The sequence below is a fragment of the Apodemus sylvaticus genome, chromosome 6 (genome assembly GCF_947179515.1).
Source record: "Apodemus sylvaticus chromosome 6, mApoSyl1.1, whole genome shotgun sequence".
NCBI lineage: Eukaryota > Metazoa > Chordata > Mammalia > Rodentia > Muridae > Apodemus > Apodemus sylvaticus.
The window spans coordinates 114,104,076-114,127,049 of NC_067477.1; the positions used below are offsets into that span (position 1 = coordinate 114,104,076).

General features: G+C 49.5%; 2 protein-coding genes across 2 annotated transcripts in view; one reads left to right on the forward strand and one right to left on the reverse strand.

The window, feature by feature from the left end:
- The window catches only part of Efr3b (EFR3 homolog B), a 75,584-nt gene extending 57,662 nt beyond the window's left edge, over positions 1-17,922 (forward strand). The window contains exons 13-23 of the mRNA XM_052186185.1: positions 1,761-1,933; positions 2,763-2,838; positions 3,094-3,255; positions 4,697-4,828; positions 6,989-7,056; positions 8,190-8,317; positions 9,042-9,133; positions 10,466-10,514; positions 11,566-11,672; positions 12,931-12,980; positions 13,623-17,922. Coding sequence (XP_052042145.1) covers positions 1,761-1,933; positions 2,763-2,838; positions 3,094-3,255; positions 4,697-4,828; positions 6,989-7,056; positions 8,190-8,317; positions 9,042-9,133; positions 10,466-10,514; positions 11,566-11,672; positions 12,931-12,980; positions 13,623-13,728 — 1,143 coding nt within the window. The 3' untranslated portion in view covers positions 13,729-17,922. The remainder of the gene's footprint in view (positions 1-1,760; positions 1,934-2,762; positions 2,839-3,093; positions 3,256-4,696; positions 4,829-6,988; positions 7,057-8,189; positions 8,318-9,041; positions 9,134-10,465; positions 10,515-11,565; positions 11,673-12,930; positions 12,981-13,622) is intronic.
- Positions 17,923-19,731: 1,809 nt separating this feature from the next.
- On the reverse strand, positions 19,732-22,384 carry Pomc (proopiomelanocortin). The gene is made up of 2 exons (XM_052184770.1): positions 22,253-22,384; positions 19,732-20,416 (listed from the first exon to the last, which is right to left on the reverse strand). The coding sequence occupies exons 1-2, from the start codon at positions 22,382-22,384 to the stop codon at positions 19,841-19,843; spliced, it is 708 nt and encodes a 235-aa protein (XP_052040730.1). The 3' UTR covers positions 19,732-19,840.
- Positions 22,385-22,974: the final 590 nt, after the last annotated feature.

Below are 22,974 nucleotides of genomic sequence, written 5' to 3' on the forward strand. Positions count from 1 at the left end.
CTTCGTTCCCTGCTGCACAGAACTGCCCAGCTACTAAAGGGTAAGTGAAAGTCTGAGGCCCAACCTGAGCCCCACCCAGCTGTTCAGAGCAAGGTGGAAACTTCATGCTTTGTTAATGGTGATTCTGTGTGCCCAATGGTAGCCTTGTCACTAAAACCTTGTGCATCTTGAGGTAATCTGCCTACCTGGTGCCCTTCACCAGGTCCTGTGCCTCTGTTTCCCCCATCTCTCCCACCTTCCAGCCGCCACCACCTCCTTCCCCCATGTTTCCTGTATGTTCTAATGCATCTGAGCTTTCGTTGCTGGGGTCTAGTTCTGTTGTTCTCAAGCACCACCACTCCCACGGTCACCTGGTTAAATATGCAGTTTCCCTAGGGAGCATGAGTGGTCAGCCACAGTGAGGTCCTGAAATCTGTATTTGTGTGTGTACGATTTATTTAGGAGACACACACACGCACACACCTGCAGCCCTAGCTGGCCTTGGATCTTTCATAGCCTATGCTGGCATCAAACTCATGATCTTCCTTCCTGCCCCAACCTACCACGTGCTGGCATTATGGGCATACGTGCACTGCACTGCCCAGCTTTGAAATGTGCTTCTGTAACAAGCTCCCTGCCCAGGCCTAGACTTTGGACATCTCACAACTAGGTTATAGTCTTCAGTGTTTCTGTGTCCATCTTCAACATCACAAACACCAGGAGAACTTTCTGGGAATGCCGTTTCCTATTTATTTTGCTCCTTGTTTCCTTGAGAAGATCTCAATTTCTAATATGAACATCTAAAAGTTCAGACGTTTTAGAGCAAAATTCCCTTTCTCTCGATAGACCAGCGGTTCTCAAGGGTTGAAAACTGCTCATCTCAATATTCTGTTTATTGCTCTGCCCGGCTCCCATCTCTGCTCCCAGCATGCCGCTGTATACAGAGGCCCTCACTCCGCGCAGGCCTTCTCCTCCATCTTCTGTTGCGTTTGCCTGTCAACTGCTTTGCTTTGGGGATTGAAGCCAGGTCCTCACACATGATAAGCAAATGCCCGACCACTGACTGTACCTCCAGCCTCTCTCAGGGTCCTTCTGCAAAGTCCCTCTGTTCTTATACTTCCCAAATCCAGTTGTCTAACCTCTCCTCGGTCTCTGTGATCCTGCAGTTTTTGCAGTTGGCCCTTGTTCGTTTGTACCCAGTGTTGCATGGCGATAGTCTGGGGAATATCCATATCCCCTTCAGAGAACACTTGATGTTCTCGGGCTGGGGTGGGCTGGGGTGGGCTGGCACCATGGAAGCCTTCATCAGAGGTATCAGTCTGCAAAATGGACTTAACAGGAAATACCCCTTACAACCTAAACATTAGGCATCATGTGCAATGTGTCTATTTATGCCGACCGATTTGGGTCAAAGGCCCCATTATCACAAGGCTATGTCAGTCAGGTATGTGAGGGGAGTCTGCCAGGCAGCTGTGACTTCCTCTGCCGTCTAGTTCTTGGGACTCCTGGTCTTAACAAAGCATTGTACACATTGTGGACGTTCAGTTGTTCCAGACTCTTACCTTTCTCCATTCTCATCCTTTACTCTCTTTTAACACTCACTGCCCCTGCCTGCATGCTGCCCCCGTACACTTACATGTCAACTGAACCGTACTGAGGACACTTTACAGGTGGACCCTCAGGACCCGTGAGAGGACGGGGTGGCGGCTCTGCTTCTCCGACTTATCTCTGCACCGAGAGAGACGGTGTTCCTAAGTACACTTCCCCGGGCTTCCTCACAGGTATCCACAGGTTTCCAGTGCAACAACATGATGTCAGCCCTGCCCAGCAACTTCCTGGACCGCCTTCTCTCCACTGCCCTCATGGAAGATGCGGAAATCCGACTCTTCGTCCTAGAGATTCTCATCAGCTTCATTGATCGTCATGGCAACCGCCACAAATTCTCTACCATCAGGTGAGCCCAAGGTCTCTCCGGCAGGTGTGTGATGGGGGGACCCCAACGAGACCTGTCTTCTTGGCCAGTCACCTCACACCCAGGTGGAGGACAGTTTGGGTGCAGTGAGACCCACTAGAATTCATCCCTGACAGCGGCCAAGGAGTGTGGGGAGCCAGGGTGTGCTTGTGCCTGGGCCGAGGGCTGGAGAGAGTACTGTGGGCTTTGGAAAGTGGAATAGCAGGTACAAAGGGACATCTCAGGTCTGGGGAAGAGGAGGACATAGGGCCGTGGGCACTGGGGATTTGGAAGGAGTAAGGGGGAAAATAGATGCCACCAGAGTCTTTTCTTCCCCGTGCTCCAGTTCCCAAATAAACTCTCAGACTGACTTATTTATTAATAAATGTCTAGGCCATAAGCTAATTCTCTGGCTAGCTCCTAATGTATATAATTCGTTTATTCTATTCTAAGTGTGCCACATGGCTGGTTACCTTTCCTGGGATTCATGTCTGTCTGCTCAGGGTCAGGGAGGCGAATCTTCCCCCACCTCTCTCTCAGAGTTCCTATCTCTCTACTGGAACTCCCACCCCTTATTGCCTGACTCTTGCTAAGAGGCCACCAGCTTTTTATTGACAGGTGATGCTTCCGCACCGTGCACAGGACAGCCTCTCTAGAGAAGACAATAATCAGCATAAAGTTTAAGAGAAAGGGGAACGTGAGAACTTCCGAGGAAACGGAAACGGGGCTAAGAATGAAGGGCGGCCCACAGCACTGGGGATAAAACTTAGTGACACCATGTGGACTCAGGCTGGCCTCACAGGGACTAACAGGCTGTTCCATCCTGTCCTAGCACCCTTGGTGACATCTCGGTCCTGAAGCTGAAAGTGGACAAGTGCTCGCGGCAGGACACGGTCTTCATGAAGAAGGTGAGTGTCCCCACAAAACACACATGGCCCAGAGGAGACCAGGCTTATAGGTCCCAGCCTTCCAGTCTCTAAGTCACTGCTTGACCACTGACTGGTTCCGGAGCCTGCCTCCTCCTCCCTCCTTCAGATGACCAGGTTAGCCAGTTGCTGAGAATGGAGATGGGGTACCACATGCAGCTGTTACCCCCCCTCCAGATGGGCCTTCCTCCCCATCCACTCTGCCCTCACGACTGACCATGGCTGTTCCGTCCCCAGCACTCCCAGCAGCTATACAGGCACATCTACCTGAGCTGCAAGGAGGAGACGAACATCCAGAAGCACTACGAGGCTCTCTACGGCCTGCTGGCTCTCATCAGCATTGAGCTGGCCAATGAGGAGGTGGTGGTGGACCTCATCCGACTGGTGCTGGCTGTTCAGGTGGGGCCGGATGTGGGCGGGCCCGGAAGAGGATCGTGGGGGTGGGAGGGGCCTGTCTAGCCAGGTCCAGATAGGAATGCTCTGCAGCTGTTGAGTGACAGCTGTTTTGGTGTCTGGGGACTCTGCTTGGTTACTCCCTGAGGACCCCAAACTATGGTCTTGTCTGGGAAGCCCCAGAAACTGATTCATGGCTCTTGGTCACCCACCTCTAAGGTAAAGAGGGCACAAGGTCATCCAGAATCCAGAATGTTAAAATGTGCCTCTTAACATTTCAAGTCCCTCATGGGGTCTGAGTGCTACCCCAAAATTTCCTGAGAGGGCATTCAAAAGCCCTGAGTGATCCTGAAACGAATGTGTTCATTTAAAAATCCTCTCACTTTCAGATTTACTTATTCAGAATTGCCTCTGATGCTTGTTTAAAATACAAATGGTGGCACACACCTTCAGAGAAAGGCACATCTCTGTGAGTTCAAAGCCAAGCCTTGTCTACAAAGCTAGTTCCAGGACAGCTAGGCTACACCGAGAAACCCTGTCTTGAAAAGCAAGAACGTGAGCTGGTGAGATGGCTCAGCAGTTAAGAGCACTGACTGCTCTTCTGAAGGTCCTGAGTTCAAATCCCAGCAACCACATGGTGGCTCACAATCATCTGTAATGAAATCTGACAGTCTCTTCTGGTGTGTCTGAAGATAGCTACAGTGTACTTACATATAGTAATAAATAAATCTTTAAAAGAAAAAAAAAAGAAAAAACAAGAACAAACAAACAATAATTGCCCAAACTGGAAAGTCAGTGGCCCAAGTCTGGGAGCCATGTCTTTAACAAACCTGCATTGTGATCCGTGGGCAGCCAGTATGGTACTCAACAGGACCTAAGACCCTCTCGATCTGCTGGGCGAGTCCTTCCAACCTCGAAGGCTGCAGAACGTCTGGGTCCTGAAGCCAAGTAGGCCTCACATTCTTAAACCTGGTGACAGGTGTCTTAGGTTATCTTTGGGACCATGCTGAATCCTGCAGGCCAACCTTGATGTTGCAATTTCCTTTATTTGCCCTAAGAGATGGAATTTGCAATTCTTTTGAATCCCAGTCTACTGACGGCGCCCACAGCTTTTAGTATGTGGACCCAGTTTAACAAGCCAAGCTCCAGTATGGTTAATGGTAAGGGTTTGGACGGTGGCGCTCACCATAGCTGGAACCACGGAGTAGGGAGATGCCACCATTGCCTCTAGGCTTAGGAGGGACTTAGGAGACTCCAGCTCATGGACTGTCCCACGAACCATTTTCTCTAGCTTTAGAAGGAAGACTCCTGCCTCCCCAGGTTGTGGGCCAGGACTTAGTCTAGAGAGATGAGACATCTCTAAGAAGACTGGGGGAAGGTCAGGTGGGAGCGTGTAGACTTTAAGTTGTCAGGGAAACCCTCTGGAAGCCTGTCTGTATTACCACAGGACGTGGCCCAGGTCAACGAAGAGAACCTGCCTACCTATAACCGCTGTGCGCTCTATGCTCTGGGTGCGGCCTACCTGAACCTCATCAGTCAGCTCACCACGGTGCCTGCCTTCTGCCAGCACATCCACGAGGTTGGTGTCATCAGCGGCCCAAGAGCCCAGTGAGCCCTTTGCTTTGGAGGAAGTGTGGAAGAGCTAAAGATCCTGAAGCCCCCTGAGCACAGGGGTCTCATACCTGCTCCCCACCCTGTGTCCTCATGGAAGCACGCGGCACATACTCCTCCAACCACTCAGAAGAAAGCAACTTCATAGGAGTTTGGGGGAGGAATGAGGGTGTGATTCAGATGGTAGGGTACCCAGCTAGCATGCATGAATCCCTGGGTTCAATTCCCAGCACCACATCAAACTGGGTATGGTGACATATGCCTCTAATTCTCAGCCATCAAGAAGTCTCAGGGGTAGGAAGACCTGGGCACAGCAAGATTAGGGCTAGCCTGAGCTAATAAATAAAGTTTTGGGAAACTGAGCGTGGTGATATAGACCTGTAATCCCAGCCATTCAGAAGGCTATTTCCAGTACAAGGCCAATCTGGGCAACACTGAAACTGTCTTGGGATAAAAGCCCTTGCTTGGCCCTGGAACTCATTATGAAATCTAAGCACATGGGTGCACACTTAAATCCCAGCATTCCTGTGGCAAAATGGGAGTCGGCAGCATAAGCTCATGGGCCAGTTTATGGGACAGTGGCCAAAGCAGGAGAGACTCGACCTCACCGTGTGGAGGCAGGAACCAGCTCCCCGAAGCTCCCAGACAACTACGACATGGGCCTGCCCCTCCTCAGTTGTTGCATAAAAGTCTTTTAAAACTCTCTGAAGGGAGCTGGAGAGATGGCTCAGTGGTTAAGAGCACTGGCTGCTCTTGCAGAGGACCTGGGTTCACTTCCCAATGCCAATGTAGTAGCTCACAACTGTCTATAACTCCAGTCCCAGAGGATGTGACACCCTCTTCTGGCCTTCACAGATACCAGACACATGAGCATAATGCATATACATGCACACATGCAAAATATTCATACACATTTAAAAAAAAAACTTTTAATGCAGACTGATGCAGACTGTCCTAGTACCATCCAGACTAGTTAGTGAATCAGAGCAAGGCTCTGTGGCGCTTCACCTTCAGTGCTGTGGCCCTGGCCGTGGGCCTGCCTTAGGCTCCTAATCTCTGTCTCTGAGGCCCAGAGGAGCCTCTACCTAGCCCCTCAGTATTACCATGTCTCCTCTTAGGAAGATCAGAGGCAGGGCTGCTTGAATGAAGCTGGGACTATTCGGTTCACCCGACTGTGCCGGCTTCCTTGGCCTCTTGCAAGGTTCTCAGGGTAGCAGAAAGGGTCAAGAGGAGTTAGAACTTCCGCGTTCCCAGAGGGCTTGATGCCAGTGGGGCAGTAAGCACGGCCCTGCTTCAAGCTCCAGCCCCAAATAACACTGTGACCTCTGCTAGATACAGGTGATCCAAGCAGTCCCTTATCTGTACAGAGTCACTGTGGGGGAGACGGTACAGCAGTCTGACCCCTCTAGCTTCTGTAAATATCAAATCAGTGAATGAATAAAAGTATGCTAATAAATGAAAAGAAAAGGAAAAAATTCTGAAGTATTTTGGATAGAGTCATATGATGTCTAGGATTAAGTTTAAAATTTCAGGTCTCTGCTGGCCTAAGCTGGCTGGGGCACAGGGGAAGGTGCTATGTCTGTACCAGAGACTTTCCAAGAGCGTTGGACTTTCCCAGGCTCTGGGCTGATATGGGAGTAAAAGAAGCCCTCTTTACTAGAAATTGTGGGGCTGTTTCCAGGTCACCCTCGCACACCTGCATGCCACCTTGCCGTGGCTTCTCAGTACCTCAGTGATGTTCATGTCTCTTCCCCCAATTGCAAGGGCTATTGAGGCCATCTCAAGCTGCCCCACCCATCACCTGCAATCTCTTCACTTGTGTAAATCAAGAGCAGGGGCACCAGGCATAGACCAGAACCTTGTCTCTCAGGGCTGAGTCCCCCGTACTTGGAGGGCACTTAGCACCTGTGCGTCATCCATGGCGACAGCCTGAGCAGGCGCTGCTCCCCGGGGCAGCTCAGACGGTGACTGGGGATCTGGAGAAGCTCTCTGCACTGACTCTCCAGGGAGGGAGGCTGGGGCTGGGGAGCTCTGAACTTGAGCTCGCAGCTCTTCCTGTGGCGCCCGCTCTGAGGCACTTCGTCCAGCCAGGCCCGGCTCTCATCATTTGTTTCCTCCCAAACTCCAGGTCATAGAGACCAGGAAGAAAGAGGCACCATACATGCTTCCTGAGGATGTGTTTGTGGAAAGGCCCAGGTAAGGATGGTACCAGGAATGGCGGTATGAGTCCAGGCGAGGACGCACAGCAGGGGGCTTAGGCATGCCCTGGGCAGACACATCATCACATTACTGTAGTCCTTGCATGGTTGCCATGCCGACAAGCCTCAAGCAGGTCATGCTGCATAGGAAGTAATGCAACCTCCAGGAGCTTTGGGCAAACCTCTAGAGGAGCCATCTCTGACAGGACCCGGCCTTCAGATGGCGCTGTGGACCAGTATCACTCCGACACGACAGTGATGTCAAGAAAGATATTATGGAGCAAAAGGTGTCCAACAACAGGACTTAGCCTTCTAAACCGTGGCCTCCCCACACACTGACTGCAGGAGAGTAGTGACATTGGGGCAGTGGCTGTATGTAGTTCAGCGGTAGAGCACGTGCCTAGCGCTCGTGTGTCCTGGGGTGAATCTCACACAGAGCTTCACAAAAGAAAAAGACTCAGAAAGTCTGTGATGCTTTGACGGAATATTTAGTGGGGAATGGCTATTAAATACTAGATGAATAAAGTCAGTCACAGGCTGGTGAGAGAGACCAGTTGATAAATTGCTTGTTTCATATTATCCATATGAAGTTTAATTCCCCAGAAACCCTGTTAAGAAAGGAAAAGGAAAAGGAAAGGAAAGAAAAGAAAAAAGAAAAGAGTCACGTGTGACAGCGTGTGCCTTGTCATCCAGCACTGGGGACAGGGAGACAGTCAGGTATTTGAGCTCACCGGCTAGCCAGCCTAGTTACTTGGTCAACTCCAGGCCAGTGAGAGTCCCTGTCTCAAACAAAAGGTGAATATGCCTAAGTAACACAACCCCACGTTGACCTCTGACCTCCACACATCTGAGTACACACTTATGCACGTGCACCTGTACACACATACACACACCCAAAATTCATCACAGAACAGTGTGCTAGGGAAGGGGACATTTATATGTAGGCATGCACATATTCAACTAAAGGATTCTGCATAAAATAACAGTAGGTGTCCCTGAGAAAAGACCCAGCGGGGTTTTCTTCTATATTGCTGTTGCTTTGCATACGGAATATACTGCTATTGTGATAAAGTCATCCAGAGATTGTTCCAGCTGCCCACATTTTTACTCTGCCTCTTCTTTGTCTCTCAGGCTGTCTCAGAATCTAGATGGTGTGGTGATCGAGTTTCTCTTCCGCCAGAGCAAAATCAGTGAAGTCCTGGGAGGCAGCGGCTACAATTCCGACAGGCTCTGCCTGCCTTACATCCCTCAGCTCACAGGTATGAGTTCTAGACAAGGTTTCTTTCTAATCTACCTCTGCCTTTCCTACCAGGCAAGAGCCCTGGGAGAAGGGGCTGTGGCCTCCTGAATCCCTTGTGGTAGCATCTTAGGTAGTACATAAAAGCTGAGAGACATAGCAGGATCTATGGTGAGATCCTGACTCTGATGCGCCTCCTCTTCAGTTTGGGAACTCAGAAAGCAGCTGGCCCGTGAGATAATCTGGCTTGTGAAGGGCAGGTTCATAGTATTGGAAAGAGCACACATAGACTTACAGAAGCAGCGATCCATTTCAAGATGTCTGTGCTGCCTCCTCTTTAAAAACACCTTTGGCAAGTCTCTGGAAATCCCTGAGTTCCGTGACTACAAAATTGCCTCAGTAGAAGGTTGATGTGGGGGTTGGTGTGGAGGAATGAAGGCAGATGCATTTAGGTAACTCTGCATGCACGCCCATTACTGCTGCTGTGCGCGGATACAACAAGGTTGTGCTAGTGGAGATATACTTCATAAATGGTTGCAAAAGCTCTTAGCCCTAAGAAGCAACATGACCACCCATGATGGGTAGAGAAAGCCCACAGCAGCTAGAAGCTTCTGGAAGCTCCAGGTGTAGCCTAAGTGTGCCCTGAGCTATCAAGGACTGTGGACCAAGGCATGGTGGGTAGGAGCAGTGGCTTAGCCCTGGTTTGCAAGGACTGGGAACCCCAGCTCTGATCTCCTCTTTTCCAGACGAAGATCGCTTGTCCAAGAGGAAGAGCATTGGAGAGACCATTTCCCTTCAGGTAGAGGTGGAGTCCAGGAACAGCCCAGAGAAAGAGGAGGTGAGTGTTCTGGGGGTACTCTGTGTGCTAAGCCCTTTACAGTGTGCTAAAGGATCTATGCAGATTAGTTTCTCATGCAAATCCATTTTCTTACTGATTCTCATCATGTGGACATCTTTGATATGTCCAGCTAGAAGATTTGTTACTATTCTTCTATCGTGAGACTATCATTTAAAAAGAAAAATCACTGTAGAAAGGCTTTCTGGTCTCCGTTCCCTACTCATACAAATTGGGGCATTGACAGACACAGCATCATACAAAGTAAGGTGGGCCTACATCTGAGTGCGACAAGGGCACAAAGATTTATGGGGATTATGAGGGCTTATGTGGAAGACACTGAGTCTTTCCCCAGGTGTGATCAGAGCAAAAGTCCCTAAAGGTTGGGATTAAGCATCCCTCTACCTAGGGGCAAATTCTACAGAGCTCATCTGTAATATTCCCATAGAAGGCAGGATGCTCTGACCCTGGCTAATTGGGCAGGCAAAGTGAGGAAGTAGAAGGATCCTCAAGAGGCCTTTGTGTTACCACCTTGGAGAGAGCTGACTGCTTCCCCACACTGCAGAGGGAACTCTCCCATCCTGGGTTCAGAGGCCTTCAATAGTTCGATAAAGCTAAGGTGGAAAAATGCTTACCTAGTCTGTGCCCCTTACTCCCTGGTGACCTCCTGGGACATCACTGGTTCTTTCCCTGGGTCAGATTAGCCCATGGGTATCCTGGTAGCTTATGCAGGGATATGACCTCCCTTCACATCCTCGGCCTCTGTTCGGGACCCTGTGCTAGCTGACCCTGCTGTACACCTTCCTCAGTATCTTCAGCATCTTTCCCGGGCTGTGCATCCATGGAATCCCCTTCTTTGGGTTTTATTACTTCCTGCCTCTTTTCATTGTCTCTGCAGAAGTTGAGAGCTTTTGCCTCTGGTCTTGGGACCAATCAGATGAGCAGAGGGCCCATTGTTTCTAACCTTCATTGACTTACTGTATTAAAATTTATCACCTTGGGGTATAATTCATATCATAAGCCTTCAAAATGTTATGAAGTTTTTGGAGTTTATATTAGAGATCATATTTCTCAATTGCCTCATTACATCCAATTATTTCTCTGAGTATTTTTTTTAATTATGTGGAGGTTTCCTCCCAGGGAGCTTGAAGGACAGGCTTAGGTAGGGAAAAGAGAATAGAATTCTATTCTGAGGGAATCTGATGAGGAATTGGCCTGTTGACTTTTCTCCATGCATGCTTAGACACCTACACCTCTGGGAATGAGGTGTTTTAGGGGCACTCCCCTAAGGAGCAATGTTCACCTTTCTTAACATTTTTGCTCTTTCTCCTTCAGCGAGTTCCTGCAGAAGAGATCACCTATGAGACACTGAAGAAAGCCATTGGTAAGATGGGGCCCCAAGAAACTCTGGTGAGAAGGGGGGCTCAGGGGTGACACGGACCTGGTGGCAGAGGCTGGTGGCCTCTTGTAAACTCATCGGCCATCAGCGCTGCAGCTGGGAGTCCCCAGTCCCCAATGAGGTGAGTGACGCTGCATTCCAGGCAAGCCCTTTCCTGCTTACCAATGGCAGCTGCCTCTGAAAGCCACCGGCTTGCGGGTTACAGCCAGGTAACCAGTGGAAGGCACTGAGAAGAAATCGTATCCATGTTCATTTAATAAGGGTTGGCCCATGACGTGTTCCTATGAAGAGGTTGTTTCTAACTGATGACAAATTAAGCCACTAAATATCCTTTCCATGAAGCTCCTTCAGGATTTTGTTATAAATGCACTCAACTGGGCAGTGGTGGCGCATGCCTTTGATCCCAGCACTTGTGAGGCAGAGGCAGGTAGATCTCATACCTGCCCGGCTGGGGCTAGCCTAGTCTACATAGCGCGCTCCAGGATAGCCAAGGCTATCTAGTGAGAGCCTGTCTGAAAACAAATTAAGAAGGAATGAATGAACACACCTCTTGCCTGCCTAACCCACTCAAAATGGTCATTATTTGACCTCCAAACCCACTCCCTAGTTCTGATTTGACGCTAACTCTTAAGGGAGTGTAAAGCCTTAAGTGAAACTTCCTTACACTGCCTTCCTGTGAGGCTCTGCAGAGACTCTCGTCACCTGTCTGTCTTTTCCATCGAGGGGGTCCTTTTAAAAACTGCTCTGACAATACTAAAATGGATGGCAATCTGAGATCTTTCATTTGAGAGTCCCAGCAGGGGTGAAGCCTCTTGGGTCTTTAAAAGCCCAGCTGCGGGTCCATTTAACTGATTCTTAGAGGGTGGGGCCCTGGGCAGAATCAGGAAAAGTCTATGAGGACACAAGAGGTCTCTGCCCGTTTTGTGTCTCCACCCCTTTTTCATCCCAAGAGACCACCCTGTCCATCTCCTCAAGCTCCGACCTCTGCTCATCCCTGGAGATGATCTGAATACTAACCCAATTCTCTGTGTCACAGTGGACAGTGTGGCAGTTGAGGAACAAGAGCGTGAGCGGCGGCGACAGGTGGTAGAGAAATTCCAGAAGGCACCCTTTGAGGAAATTGCAGCCCACTGTGGAGCCCGGGTGAGTGACACACCAGAGGGTGCATTCTTGACCAATCAGAAACCTGATTTGGGTTGAGGGCAGGACTGAGTTCAAACCTTGGCTCTTTGTACTGCAGAAATTAGGGGTTTGGTTCCAGCATACAAAATGGTGCTGTTTGCCTCAGTACCCTCCCCTGAAGGTGCATTGCTTCCCCTGAGCCCAGTGACTAAGTGTTTAGCACTCAGTATCTTGGACCTTTAATCCTAGCACTTGGAAGTCAGAGGCAGGCAGATCTCTGTAAGTTCAAGGCCAGCCTGGTCTACATAGACAATCCCAGGCCACCCAGAGCTACAGAGAGACCTCAAAAACAGACAGTGGCATGTGGGGGTGGCATAGGAAGAGCCAGCTGGGTGTGGTGCCTCACACCTTTAATTCAGCACTAAGAAATCTGAGGCAGTAGATCTCTGCAAACTCAAGGCCAGACTGGTTTCCATAATTAGTCGCAGGCAGGTTAGGGTAGTGCCCTGCCTCAACAAAACAAATACTTTTACTATTACTATTATTATAAACTTTTGTTGTGGTTCTGTGTGTATGGCATGGGTGTCATACATGTAGGTCAAAGGACAACTTTTGGTCTCTCCTTCCACTCTTATGTGGCTCCAGGGATAGAATTCGGACCATCCGGCTTGGGTAGCATATGCTCTACCCACTGAACCATCTCACTAGCCAGGTTCTTTTAAATGAGAGTCTTGCTGTTTGTCCTTGGCCGGCTTTGAACTCTGTAACCTGGACTTGCATCACACTTTCAACCATCCTGCCTCAGCCTCCTTAGTACTGAGATTTCAGGCATGTGGCTTATATTTTGTATCTATCTAAGAGCCCGTAACTTGCAAGCCTGTGCTACCTACTATAAGCTATTCACATCCCACTGTTCATTTCATAGTCTAGGAGGAGCCTTAAGTACTAGACGCATGTCGAGAAAGAGTAACATCAGTTCTGGTCTCCTGACCCCATGCCCAACAGACCCTGTTACCCCATATTGAAGAACAGAAGTCTGCCAAAACCTCTCCCTGGTATTCCTGGCCCTGTCAGGTCCCCAGCCTTTGCTGGGTGGTTATCCCTGAGCTGAATGTACCATTCCGACAGACAGGTGCCGAGGATAGAGCACGTCCATCAGGTTATCTCCTGTGGTTGTTACTGCCAGAGACTTCCAGGTGTCCTTTGGACAGTTGGCCATGCAAGGTGGCAGCTGACACTCTTGGAACCTGAATTTCACTTCCCTTCTGTTTGTGTCTAGGCATCACTGCTGCAGAGCAAACTCAACCAGATCTTTGAAATCACCATCCGGTAAGTGACATAGGCATAGGCAGGGGACTCCAACTCAATGCCCAGGATCAAGGGTCAGGGCCATTGTCCTAAGCCCTCTCCTTACACCTGCTTGTAGCCAGCCCTCCCTCCATCCTCAACCTCTAACACCAGCCCTAGACTCAGTTACCATGGAGAGGACAAGAGACTGGCATAGCAAGGCCTAGAAACAGCCAGGAGTCTTAGTTTCCTGGGCAAGTACTTTGATCTTTAAAGTACCTATGACATCAGAGAGCAGTGGTTCTCAACCTGGGGGCCGTGATCCCTTTGGGGTTGCAGATCGGATGTTTACATTATGATTCCTAATGATAGCAAAATTACGGTTATGAAGCAGCAACAAAAATAACTTTATGGTTGGGGTCACCACAACATGCGGAACTGCATTAAAGGGTGTGGTTGGGGTCACCACAACATGCGGAACTGCATTAAAGGGCGGCAGCCTTAGGAAGGTTGACAGCCACTCAGGAGTCTTGACTGAGCTGAAGATTACAAAACATCTTGAAAGTCTGGGAACCTGTGAAGTGACGTGCATTTAAAAAAAAAACAAAAACCGACTGCTGCGTTCAGTTGCACAGGCAGGACCCCAGTCCCTGGTTCATACCTCTCTCCTCCGTGTGCCCGCAGGCCTCCTCCAAGCCCTTCGGGAACCATCAGCGCAGCCTACGGCCAGCCGCAGAACCACTCCATCCCTGTCTATGAGATGAAGTTTCCCGATCTGTGTGTATACTGAATTCCAGGAGACAGAGCTCCTTAGAGGACACAGTCTGTGGGAGAACCACCCTCCTGTTCACGCTCACCATGTGGAGATGTAGCTGGGATAGCTAAGAACTAGTCACCTTGGACACTGAGCAAAGCCGGAGCCTCTGGTCCTCAGTGGCCCTCCTGCCTTTTCCTTGTCTTCCGTGAGGATCCAGCCACCTGCCCTCTGGGCTGATAAGCATCTCACCTGTCTTCTCTTGTATCAGCGAGGGCCAGAGAATCACAAGGATGTCTCCATTGAGAAGCAGAAGGGCCTGGGAAGCTTCCATTGGGGATGTGTCTATGAGGGAGTGTCAGGTACTCCCAAAGATCAGGCACCTGAAATCAGCATGGTTGGTCAAAGGACGACATAGATGGCACTTGGGGAAACTGAGGAAATCCCCCATACCCCACTCCCCACATAAAGAAGTGACAGTGTGAGAGCTCAGAGGTGATGTCTGATCTCACCTCTTAAGTCTTGGGTGTCTTACCCAGTGTCCTGTTTGCTTTCTAGTTGTCTGCATTTCTTTTTCTATTGTTAATGGACGTTGAACACTTATAGCCAGAGCTGGGGACAGAGTCACTGGAGGCAGCGAGGCTAGCAGCAGAGCAGCAGGCTGGGCATGAAGGGAGGCTGGGTCTCCCAGACTGGGTGGCAGTGTCAGCAAAGCACAGGTGTGGCAAGTCTGTGTCCTGGCTGCGTCGCATCTCCTCACGGTCTCTGTCCAGAGGATGCCTGTGGTGGATCCTCTCTGGTTCTCTCTCTCCTGGATGTGTCCTGGGTTGTTAAGTTTGGTCCCTGATGTCTTTGTTTCCACAGCCTCTGGGATGAGAGAAAGCCAAGCGAGCTAGCTGGTCCTAGATGGCTAGAGAGAGGGGAGGAAGTACCAGGACCCCAGGCCTGTCCGCACCACTTCCCATGGAAGATGCTCCCAGCAGTATGAGGGGTTGAGAGAGAGGCCATTGAGCAAGTGACACTTTAGAATTCGGGGAAAGAAAGATTTAACAGCTAGGTTTGAAAACATATTTTCCCTCTCTGGGCAAAATCTGAGACACTGGGGACAATCGGCCTTGCTTGTAGCCTGGGTAGAAGTGGTAGGAATCACTTTGGCTTCCATTTTCCCTATGTGCCACCTCTCTGTCCCTATGTGACTTGTGTGTCCTGGGAGTAGCTGACCCAGGATTTGGTGAGTACAAAAAAGACCACTTGCTGTCCTTTTGGTTTGACCCTTTCCTGATGCCCTCTTGGTGTCTCCGTGCCTCCCAGAATGCCTAGCAGTGGGAGCTAGGATTTCCAGGGTAATCCTTTCTTTCCCTTTCAAACTTCCCATACGTTCTTCTGAGCTGTTTTTCTCTCAGGACCAACATGGCTCCAGAGATTTTGCTCCTTAGAAAGGGGAAGTGGTCCTATTGACCTGTAGGAATCATTTCTAGGGTGTGGTTTTAGGCAATGTGGCCTGGGGTCATAAAGGAGCCATTTCTGCCAAGGAGAAGTTAGGCTTCTCAGTACCCTGCATGGTGACAGCCTGCTCACTAGGACAAGAGGACATTTTCCAGAATCAGGAGAACTGGAGCACATTCCATTGCAGATGTGATAAGTATCACAGATGGGGCCCTCCTGACCCTTTCCCCAGAGTTTCCCATTTGTAGTACAACTCTTTCCCATGGTTCCTGCCCTGAGCATCAGGCTCACAGCTCCCGCATGGCCTGCATGACCTCAGGCCCCTGAGGACAACATCCCAACACCACTCACGTGGCTTTGGAGCTGTGTGGCTGCCGCTCAGCCCAACTTTATAAGCATGGCCTTAGGTTTCTCCTCGATATCCCTTTACTAAGAAGGCAAGTTTAGGCACAAAGGCAAGTAACATATTAGAAACTAGGAAAATCTAATCCTTGTGCTAGAAACCGTCCTTCTTCACTTGCCGGCCACATCTTTTAGCCCATGCTTGGCTTGAATAAGAGTTCCTTAATTTCTTTGCTGTTCCTAACTGGCATCATTGTCTACCCCTGAGGTACCTCAACTGTAGCTGTGGATTGGGAGAGACTCCAGTCTGCAGGCTCAACTGCTGCTCCATCATCATCTCTCTCTCTTTTTGTTTTTTCCCAGAGACAGGGTTTCTCTGTGTAGCCCTGGCTGTCCTGGAACTCACTCTGTAGACCAGGCTGGCCTCAAACTCAGAAATCTGCCTGCCTCTGCCTCCCAAGTACTGGTGTCCGCCGCCACCACCGCCCGGCCTTCTCTGTCTTTCTTATTCTTCACACCATGGTGGTGTACCATGGACATGCTGCTTTTAGAGAGATGGCCTCTTCTGTGCCCTCTTTTTGGTAGAATTGATTTAAATTTACATCCAATAGGATACTGAACCCTGTTGACAGGAAATAGAACCTGATCTTGGCCAAGTATGCTCAGAGTCAGGAAGTCTAGATGGTGATCACAGGAGGATCTGTCCCTCCATCACAAGGCTGGGAAGAGAGGCAAAAGCACAGTGGGTGGAAGCAAGAGGAGGAGCCCAATGCCTTCCTTACTGCTCTGGCCCCTGGTGTCTGATCGCACTGTCTGGAGCCGTGTTCTGTTGTCTTTCCCTGTTGTAAACCAGAATCAAATGGAGTGGGTAAACCTATCAAGGCCAGCCAGTCCCCACCCCACCCCCACGATCAAAGCACCCAGGATTCCGGCTTCTTCGGCAAGGGGCAGGACTAGAGAGGGTGGCATCCTGCTGACAGAATCTAGTAGGCATGACTGTGTTTGAGGTCTAGAAGTTAACGTGGTTGATCATAAAAACCAGAAAAAGTAAATTAAGAGAAAATACCTGTTCCAGAAGCAGCTGCAGTTTCCCCTGTGCTGAACCTGTTTCTTGTTTTTACTTCAAAGACTAAAATAAATGGCTCCACGTCTCCTAAATGGCCTCATCAGAAAACCTAGAAATGTCCCCTGTCTGGCTCCCACCTTCACACAAAGCCAGAGAATATAGGCCTGGGACCAAGGACCCTGGTCAGAGCGGCCGTAACCTGTCTGCTGCCTGTGCACAGGCTGTTCCTGGTCCAACTGATGCAGTTCAGCTGGAGTAGGATTTGGAAAAGCCCTAAGACTCTTGACTTCTTGGAAAGAAGCTCCAGACTTTTTGAGGGTCCTTGGGTCATGGTGCCTTCCAGTTGTCCTTTTGCTGTCATAGGCCTGCCAACCTGCTTAGTTGACATAGCAGAGAAAGCTGCTAAGCCCTGTGGCTTAGCTGTGTTTGGGGCCTGGGGGAAAGGCAAGGCCTGAGCTGTGGGTCTAAACTTTGTGTTTAAAAGCAGACTTGGAGGGGCTGGAGAGATGGCTCAGTGGGTAAGAACACCGACTATTCTTCCAAAAGGTCATGAGTTCAAATCCTAGCACCCACATGGTGGCTCGCAACCATCCGAAAAGAGAAAAGACATCTGATGCTTTCTTCTGGTGTCTGAAGACAGTTACAGTGTACTCACATATAATAAATAAATAAATCTTTTAAAAATCAGATTTGGAGGTAGGGGAGGGGTGTATCAGGCAGGCTGTGTCTGCATTCTTTGACTTCTCTGGCAAGCAAATTGCACCAAAGCAAGAATCCTGTCCTCTGAATGGGGGGTGGGGGGGAAAGTTCAGGGGAAACAGTATAACCCAAGCTGGGTCTAGTCTAAAAACTGCAAAGGGGAATCATGGGAGGCCCTGTTGTTGATTCTAGGTACCTGGAGAGTGATAAGGAAAACATCATGGGTCTGTTGACTGCCCTTTGGCCCCAGCCTGGCTCCTTCTGGGAGCACGGGAATCCCAAGCCCAGCACTTACCCTTTTGGAACTCTTAGCAGCTGGAGTCTGGCACGTGGAGTCTAAAGTGCACACCCAGAGATGCTGCAGTCCTTCTATCTCAGTGTGTCTGAGTTTTTTAAAACTTTCATGACCTAGCTGAGTGTGTGTATGTGTCTAGGTCCGTGCATGTGTGTAATGTAGTTTATAGTTGCCAACGTTGTGTATATAATAGCAGACATATTTATATGTGAGTGCAGAATTGGCATTGTGGCAGTTTTCTGTGTTTTAAACTTGTTGAATCAAATTAGTTTTCCTTCCAGGGAAGCGGGGGTGGGATGAGGGGAGCGTATTCTAAAGTCATTCTTTAGAACTCTTAGCTGTGGTTGATGCCCTTTTCAAATAAATGTTAATGTTGTCACCATATGGCTGTCTATTTGAATTCTTAAAAGAAAATAGCTTTTTTTTTTTTTGGATAAAAACAAAACCTGAAAAATATCAACAGTATACCATTGGCATTCATACACCCCCACTGACCTGGCTTCACATCTGGCTCTAATGAAGAAGGGAGGCGGAGGATGTTACAGACTTGGAAACCTGGAGGGAGGATTCCCAGCAAGAGAGCATCCTCAGGAGGGCCCACGCCATTCCCCATTCCAGCTCATCCCCCACGACTCACATTAGTGAGAACTTAATCCAGTTTTCTGACTCCCCTTCACATCAGGATGTCCAGGACTCACCATGTCCTTGTGAACTCCTACCAGATATAAGGGCTTATGAACAAATACGCCAATACCAGGCTATGATGGGCGTGGCCCACTGATGTCTAATCAAAGTGACGGGTATGTGTGCATCCCCTGTAATTGTGGCTGCACAAGTGTGACCCCAGCATTGTGGAGACACCACAGGGAGACAGAAGCAACACAACACAGGCCTGCAGCATGCCTTCCAGCGCAGGGGACTGCAGGAGCTCTGAAAATAAACAGGGCCGCTGGACAAGAGTAAGACTGGCCTGGGAGAGGTAGTCTTGAACCTGTGCTTGCATTGAAAAAAAAGGCAAAGCTCCTGAAGGTGGGTGACGGTGATATTGGGGATGGGGTGTAGGCATGAAGAACTGAAGAGTAGCAGTGAGACCAACAGACATGAAGCGGGACCTTAATCCCAGGAAACACGAGCTAAAGGTTTGGTAGGAGAATGAACATGATCGACATGTTCATCTCTATACGTACATGTATGTACAGTTGCAAATATACTTTTTCCATACATATTCACTATCTATATATTTTGCCCCAAAACTTGCAACTGATGAGAAACTTGGATGTAGGGAACACTGTTGGCTGGTGGGCCAACAAAGACCGTGGGACCAACAAGCTCTTTTTATTTTTTGTTTGTTTTTGTTTTTTTGGATTTTTTTTTTTTTTTTTTTTTTTTTTTGAGACAGGGTTTTTTTGGTAGAGCCCTGGCTGTCCTGGAACTCACTCTGTAGACCAAGCTGGCCTCGAACTCAGAAATCTGCCTGCCTCTGCCTCCCAGAGTGCTGGGATTACAGGCGTCGTGCGTCACCACCGCCCGGCTCAAGCTCTTTTTAAATATATGCATTAATGTGAATAATTTGCCTGGACAGGAAACCCACTGGAGGCAGGTTGGTTAGTGCAATAAATAGTGGACATCTGCAGGGAGAACTGAGAATGAAGAGACAGCAAGGTGGGAAACCATTGACCTCAAGGCTTGGTGTGTGTTGAGTTTATATGAATAACCAAACCGGAACTGCCACCAACTCTCAATTCTCACAGTTTCCTGATAAAATAATGGAATCTCTACTTTCCCTTATGCCAAGAATGAAAAGACAGATAACTATCTGAGGTCACAGATAAGGTCTCAACATTGCAGTGTCCCTGTGTCCCTGAAACTTCCTGAGTGACATCCCAGAGACATTCCTACTGGGGAATAGGCCTTCATGGTGCCACCTGCCTTCTTGTCCCTAAAGTTGGTCACTCTTGTAGGACTTGGCTTTGGGGCCAGGCTCAAGCCAAGTAGCCTTCCTAGAAGTATTGGACAAAGAACCACCCTGAGCCGTCCAAACCATCTAGTCCCCCACCAAGAGTATTTGCTGGGGCAAGGAGGTTGAGAAATGTTTTCTCTACAGTCTATCATCTGGTCACATGATAGTGTAATTGGGCAGTTGTGTTTAGACTTTATTAACACAGTCTATAGTGAAGATCAGAGCCAGCTGTGAAATCAGAAAGGTTTTATTTCCTAACAATAGGTAACTCTAAGAGGCTAGCGATCAGTAGCTCGCCCATGCAAGGAGGGGGCCTTGGAGTGAGAAGACCCCTGCACCCTCACTGGCCCTTCTTGTGCGCGTTCTTGATGATGGCGTTCTTGAAGAGAGTCACCAGGGGCGTCTGGCTCTTCTCGGAGGTCATGAAGCCACCGTAACGCTTGTCCTTGGGCGGGTTGCCCCAGCGGAAGTGCTCCACCCGGTAGGGTCCGTCGTCCTTCTCGGGGTCGGACTCCAGGACGTGCTCCAAGCCTTCTGGCTGCTCGCCTTCCAGCTCCCTCTTGAACTCTACGGGAAAGGCCTCTGCCGACTCGTTCTCGGCGACATTGGGGTACACCTTCACCGGGCGCCGCTTCTTGCCCACCGGCTTGCCCCAGCGGAAGTGCTCCATGGAGTAGGAGCGTTTGCCCTCGCGTGGACTCGGCTCCGGACGGCCATCTCCCCCCGCCGCCTCTTCCTCCGCACGCCTCTGCGCCGCGCCACCAGCGCTGCTGCCGTTCCTGGGGCCGAAGCGGTCCCAGCGGAAGTGACCCATGACGTACTTCCGGGGGTTTTCAGTCAAGGGCTGTTCATCCCCGTTGCCTGGAAACACGGGCGTCTCCGCCGAGAGGTCGAGTTTGCAAGCCCGGATGCAAGCCTGTAGGGAGGTCAGGCGCGTAAGCCAAGCCAGGCCCTGTGGCCACCACCTCTGCACCCTAGTTCGGGTTCCAGTTTGGGCCTCAAGGCCAACACGCCAAGCAGTGTTGGTCCCACCAACATCCTGCACCAAGCTACTATTGCCCATGCCTGATTCTGCCTAGATGGTAGTAAGCATCCCAGTCTTCTCCTTGCTTATTTGTCATTCTTAGCTCGCATTAGCAAGGTCTTGCTGTGATATGCACCAAAAAGGGGTGTTGTCAATGGGATCAAAGTGTGGTTCTATTTAAGTCCGAGGGGAGGAGGGGCGGGGCATGGGTCTGGAATTTGGGAAAGAATATTCCTGGTAGTAGGTTTCTGGCTTCTCGAGGCCTGGACTTTTAACAAGGATTCAGTCTTAAACCAGAAATCTACAAAGTTTTGTGCCTACTCCGGCCCTCTACCCCCAGGTGTCTTGTCTCAAAACTTTCCAGCACTAGGTCTTTTACTGTGTGTGTTGATCTTGTATCATCTCAATCAGAATTTTGAGACAAACTGGTTTGAGGTGGTTTCCCTGCCACCTCATTCTGACTGGAAGAAAGGGTGAAAGACACTGGATAAATCCACCGTGAATGGTCTGCTAGTGCATCTACACCTACAAGACTCACAACTGCAGTTATTTTCACATAAGCTGCGTCCTTAAGTTTTTTTAGATCCTTGGAAATCACGGAGGAGAAAAATAGAAGGATCCCACCCACTCTTCAGTTGAAGGTTTTCTACACTAGAGATTCTGAATTATAATGCTACAGAACGTTAACAAAGGATGATAAAAGCAAAATAATTTTAAAGTAGTATAAATGAAACAGGGGGCCCAGAAAGAGAAGGTTCTGGTTAAGGGTCCCCAATTCATTAGTGTCAGGGGTGTGAGGGGTCAGAGTAGTAGAACCCAGGAACTCTGACCTTGTTTACCACCCCCTGACCCAAACCCCTTTCCTGGTGAAATCTCAGGAGAAGCTATGCAGATCTACAGTCTTGGATTTTTCTGAACTTGGATCTCCCAGGGTTCCTTGCGCCTTCTGAGTCTAAAACACACTGTATATGAACCTTGATCTTAGGTCTTGAGGAGAGGTCTCTTTCATCACCTAGCCTCAACTGTCCATTGCTAAAACAAACAGGATGCAGTGACAGACACTAACAGGCACGTGGCATCTGTGTGTACACATGTGCATGCACATGGTGACCCGAAAGGGGCCCCAGCCTGTCCCAGAGAGCTTTTACATACTTCTGCAGGGAGGACTGGAAAGGAACTTGGCTGGAATCCTGCCTTCTGGAAGCAGCCTGGGATATTTGGCACCAGTTTGGGGAAGCAAAAAAAAAAAAAGTACTTTGGTCTTTTCTCCCTCTGGAGATGTTGTATGGAAATACTTGAGTAGTAACCGGCTTAGTAACTGAGAGAAAATAAAGAGGGAAGAAATATGAATTGAACTTGTAGGTTTTCACCTGTTCAAAGGGAGGTTGATTTGGGAGCTAAAGGGCTGGATTATAGGATCAGGAGCTATCATGGCTAATACGGCATCATTTAAACAGTATATGGCGAGGAGTCCTCACAGAAAACAGAGTGGGGAGGGAGAACAATCAAGCAGACATTATGAACCCCCTTTTCTCTGAAGCCACCCCTCCTCACCTTTGCCTGATTCCAACCTTATGGAGAAGGTTCCGTTGCTGCTCTGGGTCGCTCCAATGAATGGAGATGAATTTCCCGGCACCCCTTCCCACAGCCCTCTCTCTTCCTTTTGATCTGTACTAACCCCGGTGTCATCTTCCACCCAAACCAAGGTGGTACCCGTGGCCCACATACCAGCAGGTTGCTTTCCGTGGTGAGGTCCTGGCACTGGCTGCGCTCCAGGCACCAGCTCCACACGTCTATGGAGGTCTGAAGCAGGAGGGCCAGCAGCAGGGCCCCTGAGCGACTGTAGCAGAATCCCGGCATCTTCCAGGTGGCAGGCCGAGGCTCTGCAGAGGCAAACAAGATTGGAGGGACCCCTGTGAGGAGCAGAACAATGTTGGCCAGTCACCAGGAAGGACTCCGAGCCAACACTAACAGCTCTCACCTTTACAGTCCAAGGCTTTCTGAGGACAGTAGTGGGGCTCAGAAGATGGAAGATGTGTGTGTGGGTGTTGTGAAAGGGATGGGGTAGTGAGTGCAACACAAGCTATGGGCAGTTTTCCTCTCTGTTTCCTATTAAAATCAAACCCTTAAAAAAAATTAGAGGTGAGGCTATTTGTGATCTCATCGGCCCAACCTCTCATTTGGGAGGTGGGAAAGCTGGGCCCCCAGTAGATCATTTCTTTGGTGTTCATGATGAAGTAACAGTACGTTTTCCCACATTCCCAGACAGCTTCTAAGTTCACTGCCTGGAGAAAGCTATAGTTCAACCCTCTATATCCAAAGGGCAGGAGTAACTAAGACAGGGGATAGGAAAGTCCTGCCTTGGTCCCTCTCACCTATCATTTAATCATTTCCCATGAATGGTTTGAATACATGCAAATAAAACCAGTCCACTTAATCAAGGTTTGAGA

Coding starts and splice junctions, on each gene's coding strand:
- Pomc (XM_052184770.1), bottom strand. CDS start 22,384: ATGCCGGGATTCTGCTACAGTCGCTCAGGGGCCCTGCTGCTGGCCCTC. Junction 20,417..22,252: donor CCACGGAAAGCAACCTGCTG/GTATGTGGGCCA, acceptor ACCTCCCTACAG/GCTTGCATCCGGGCTTGCAA.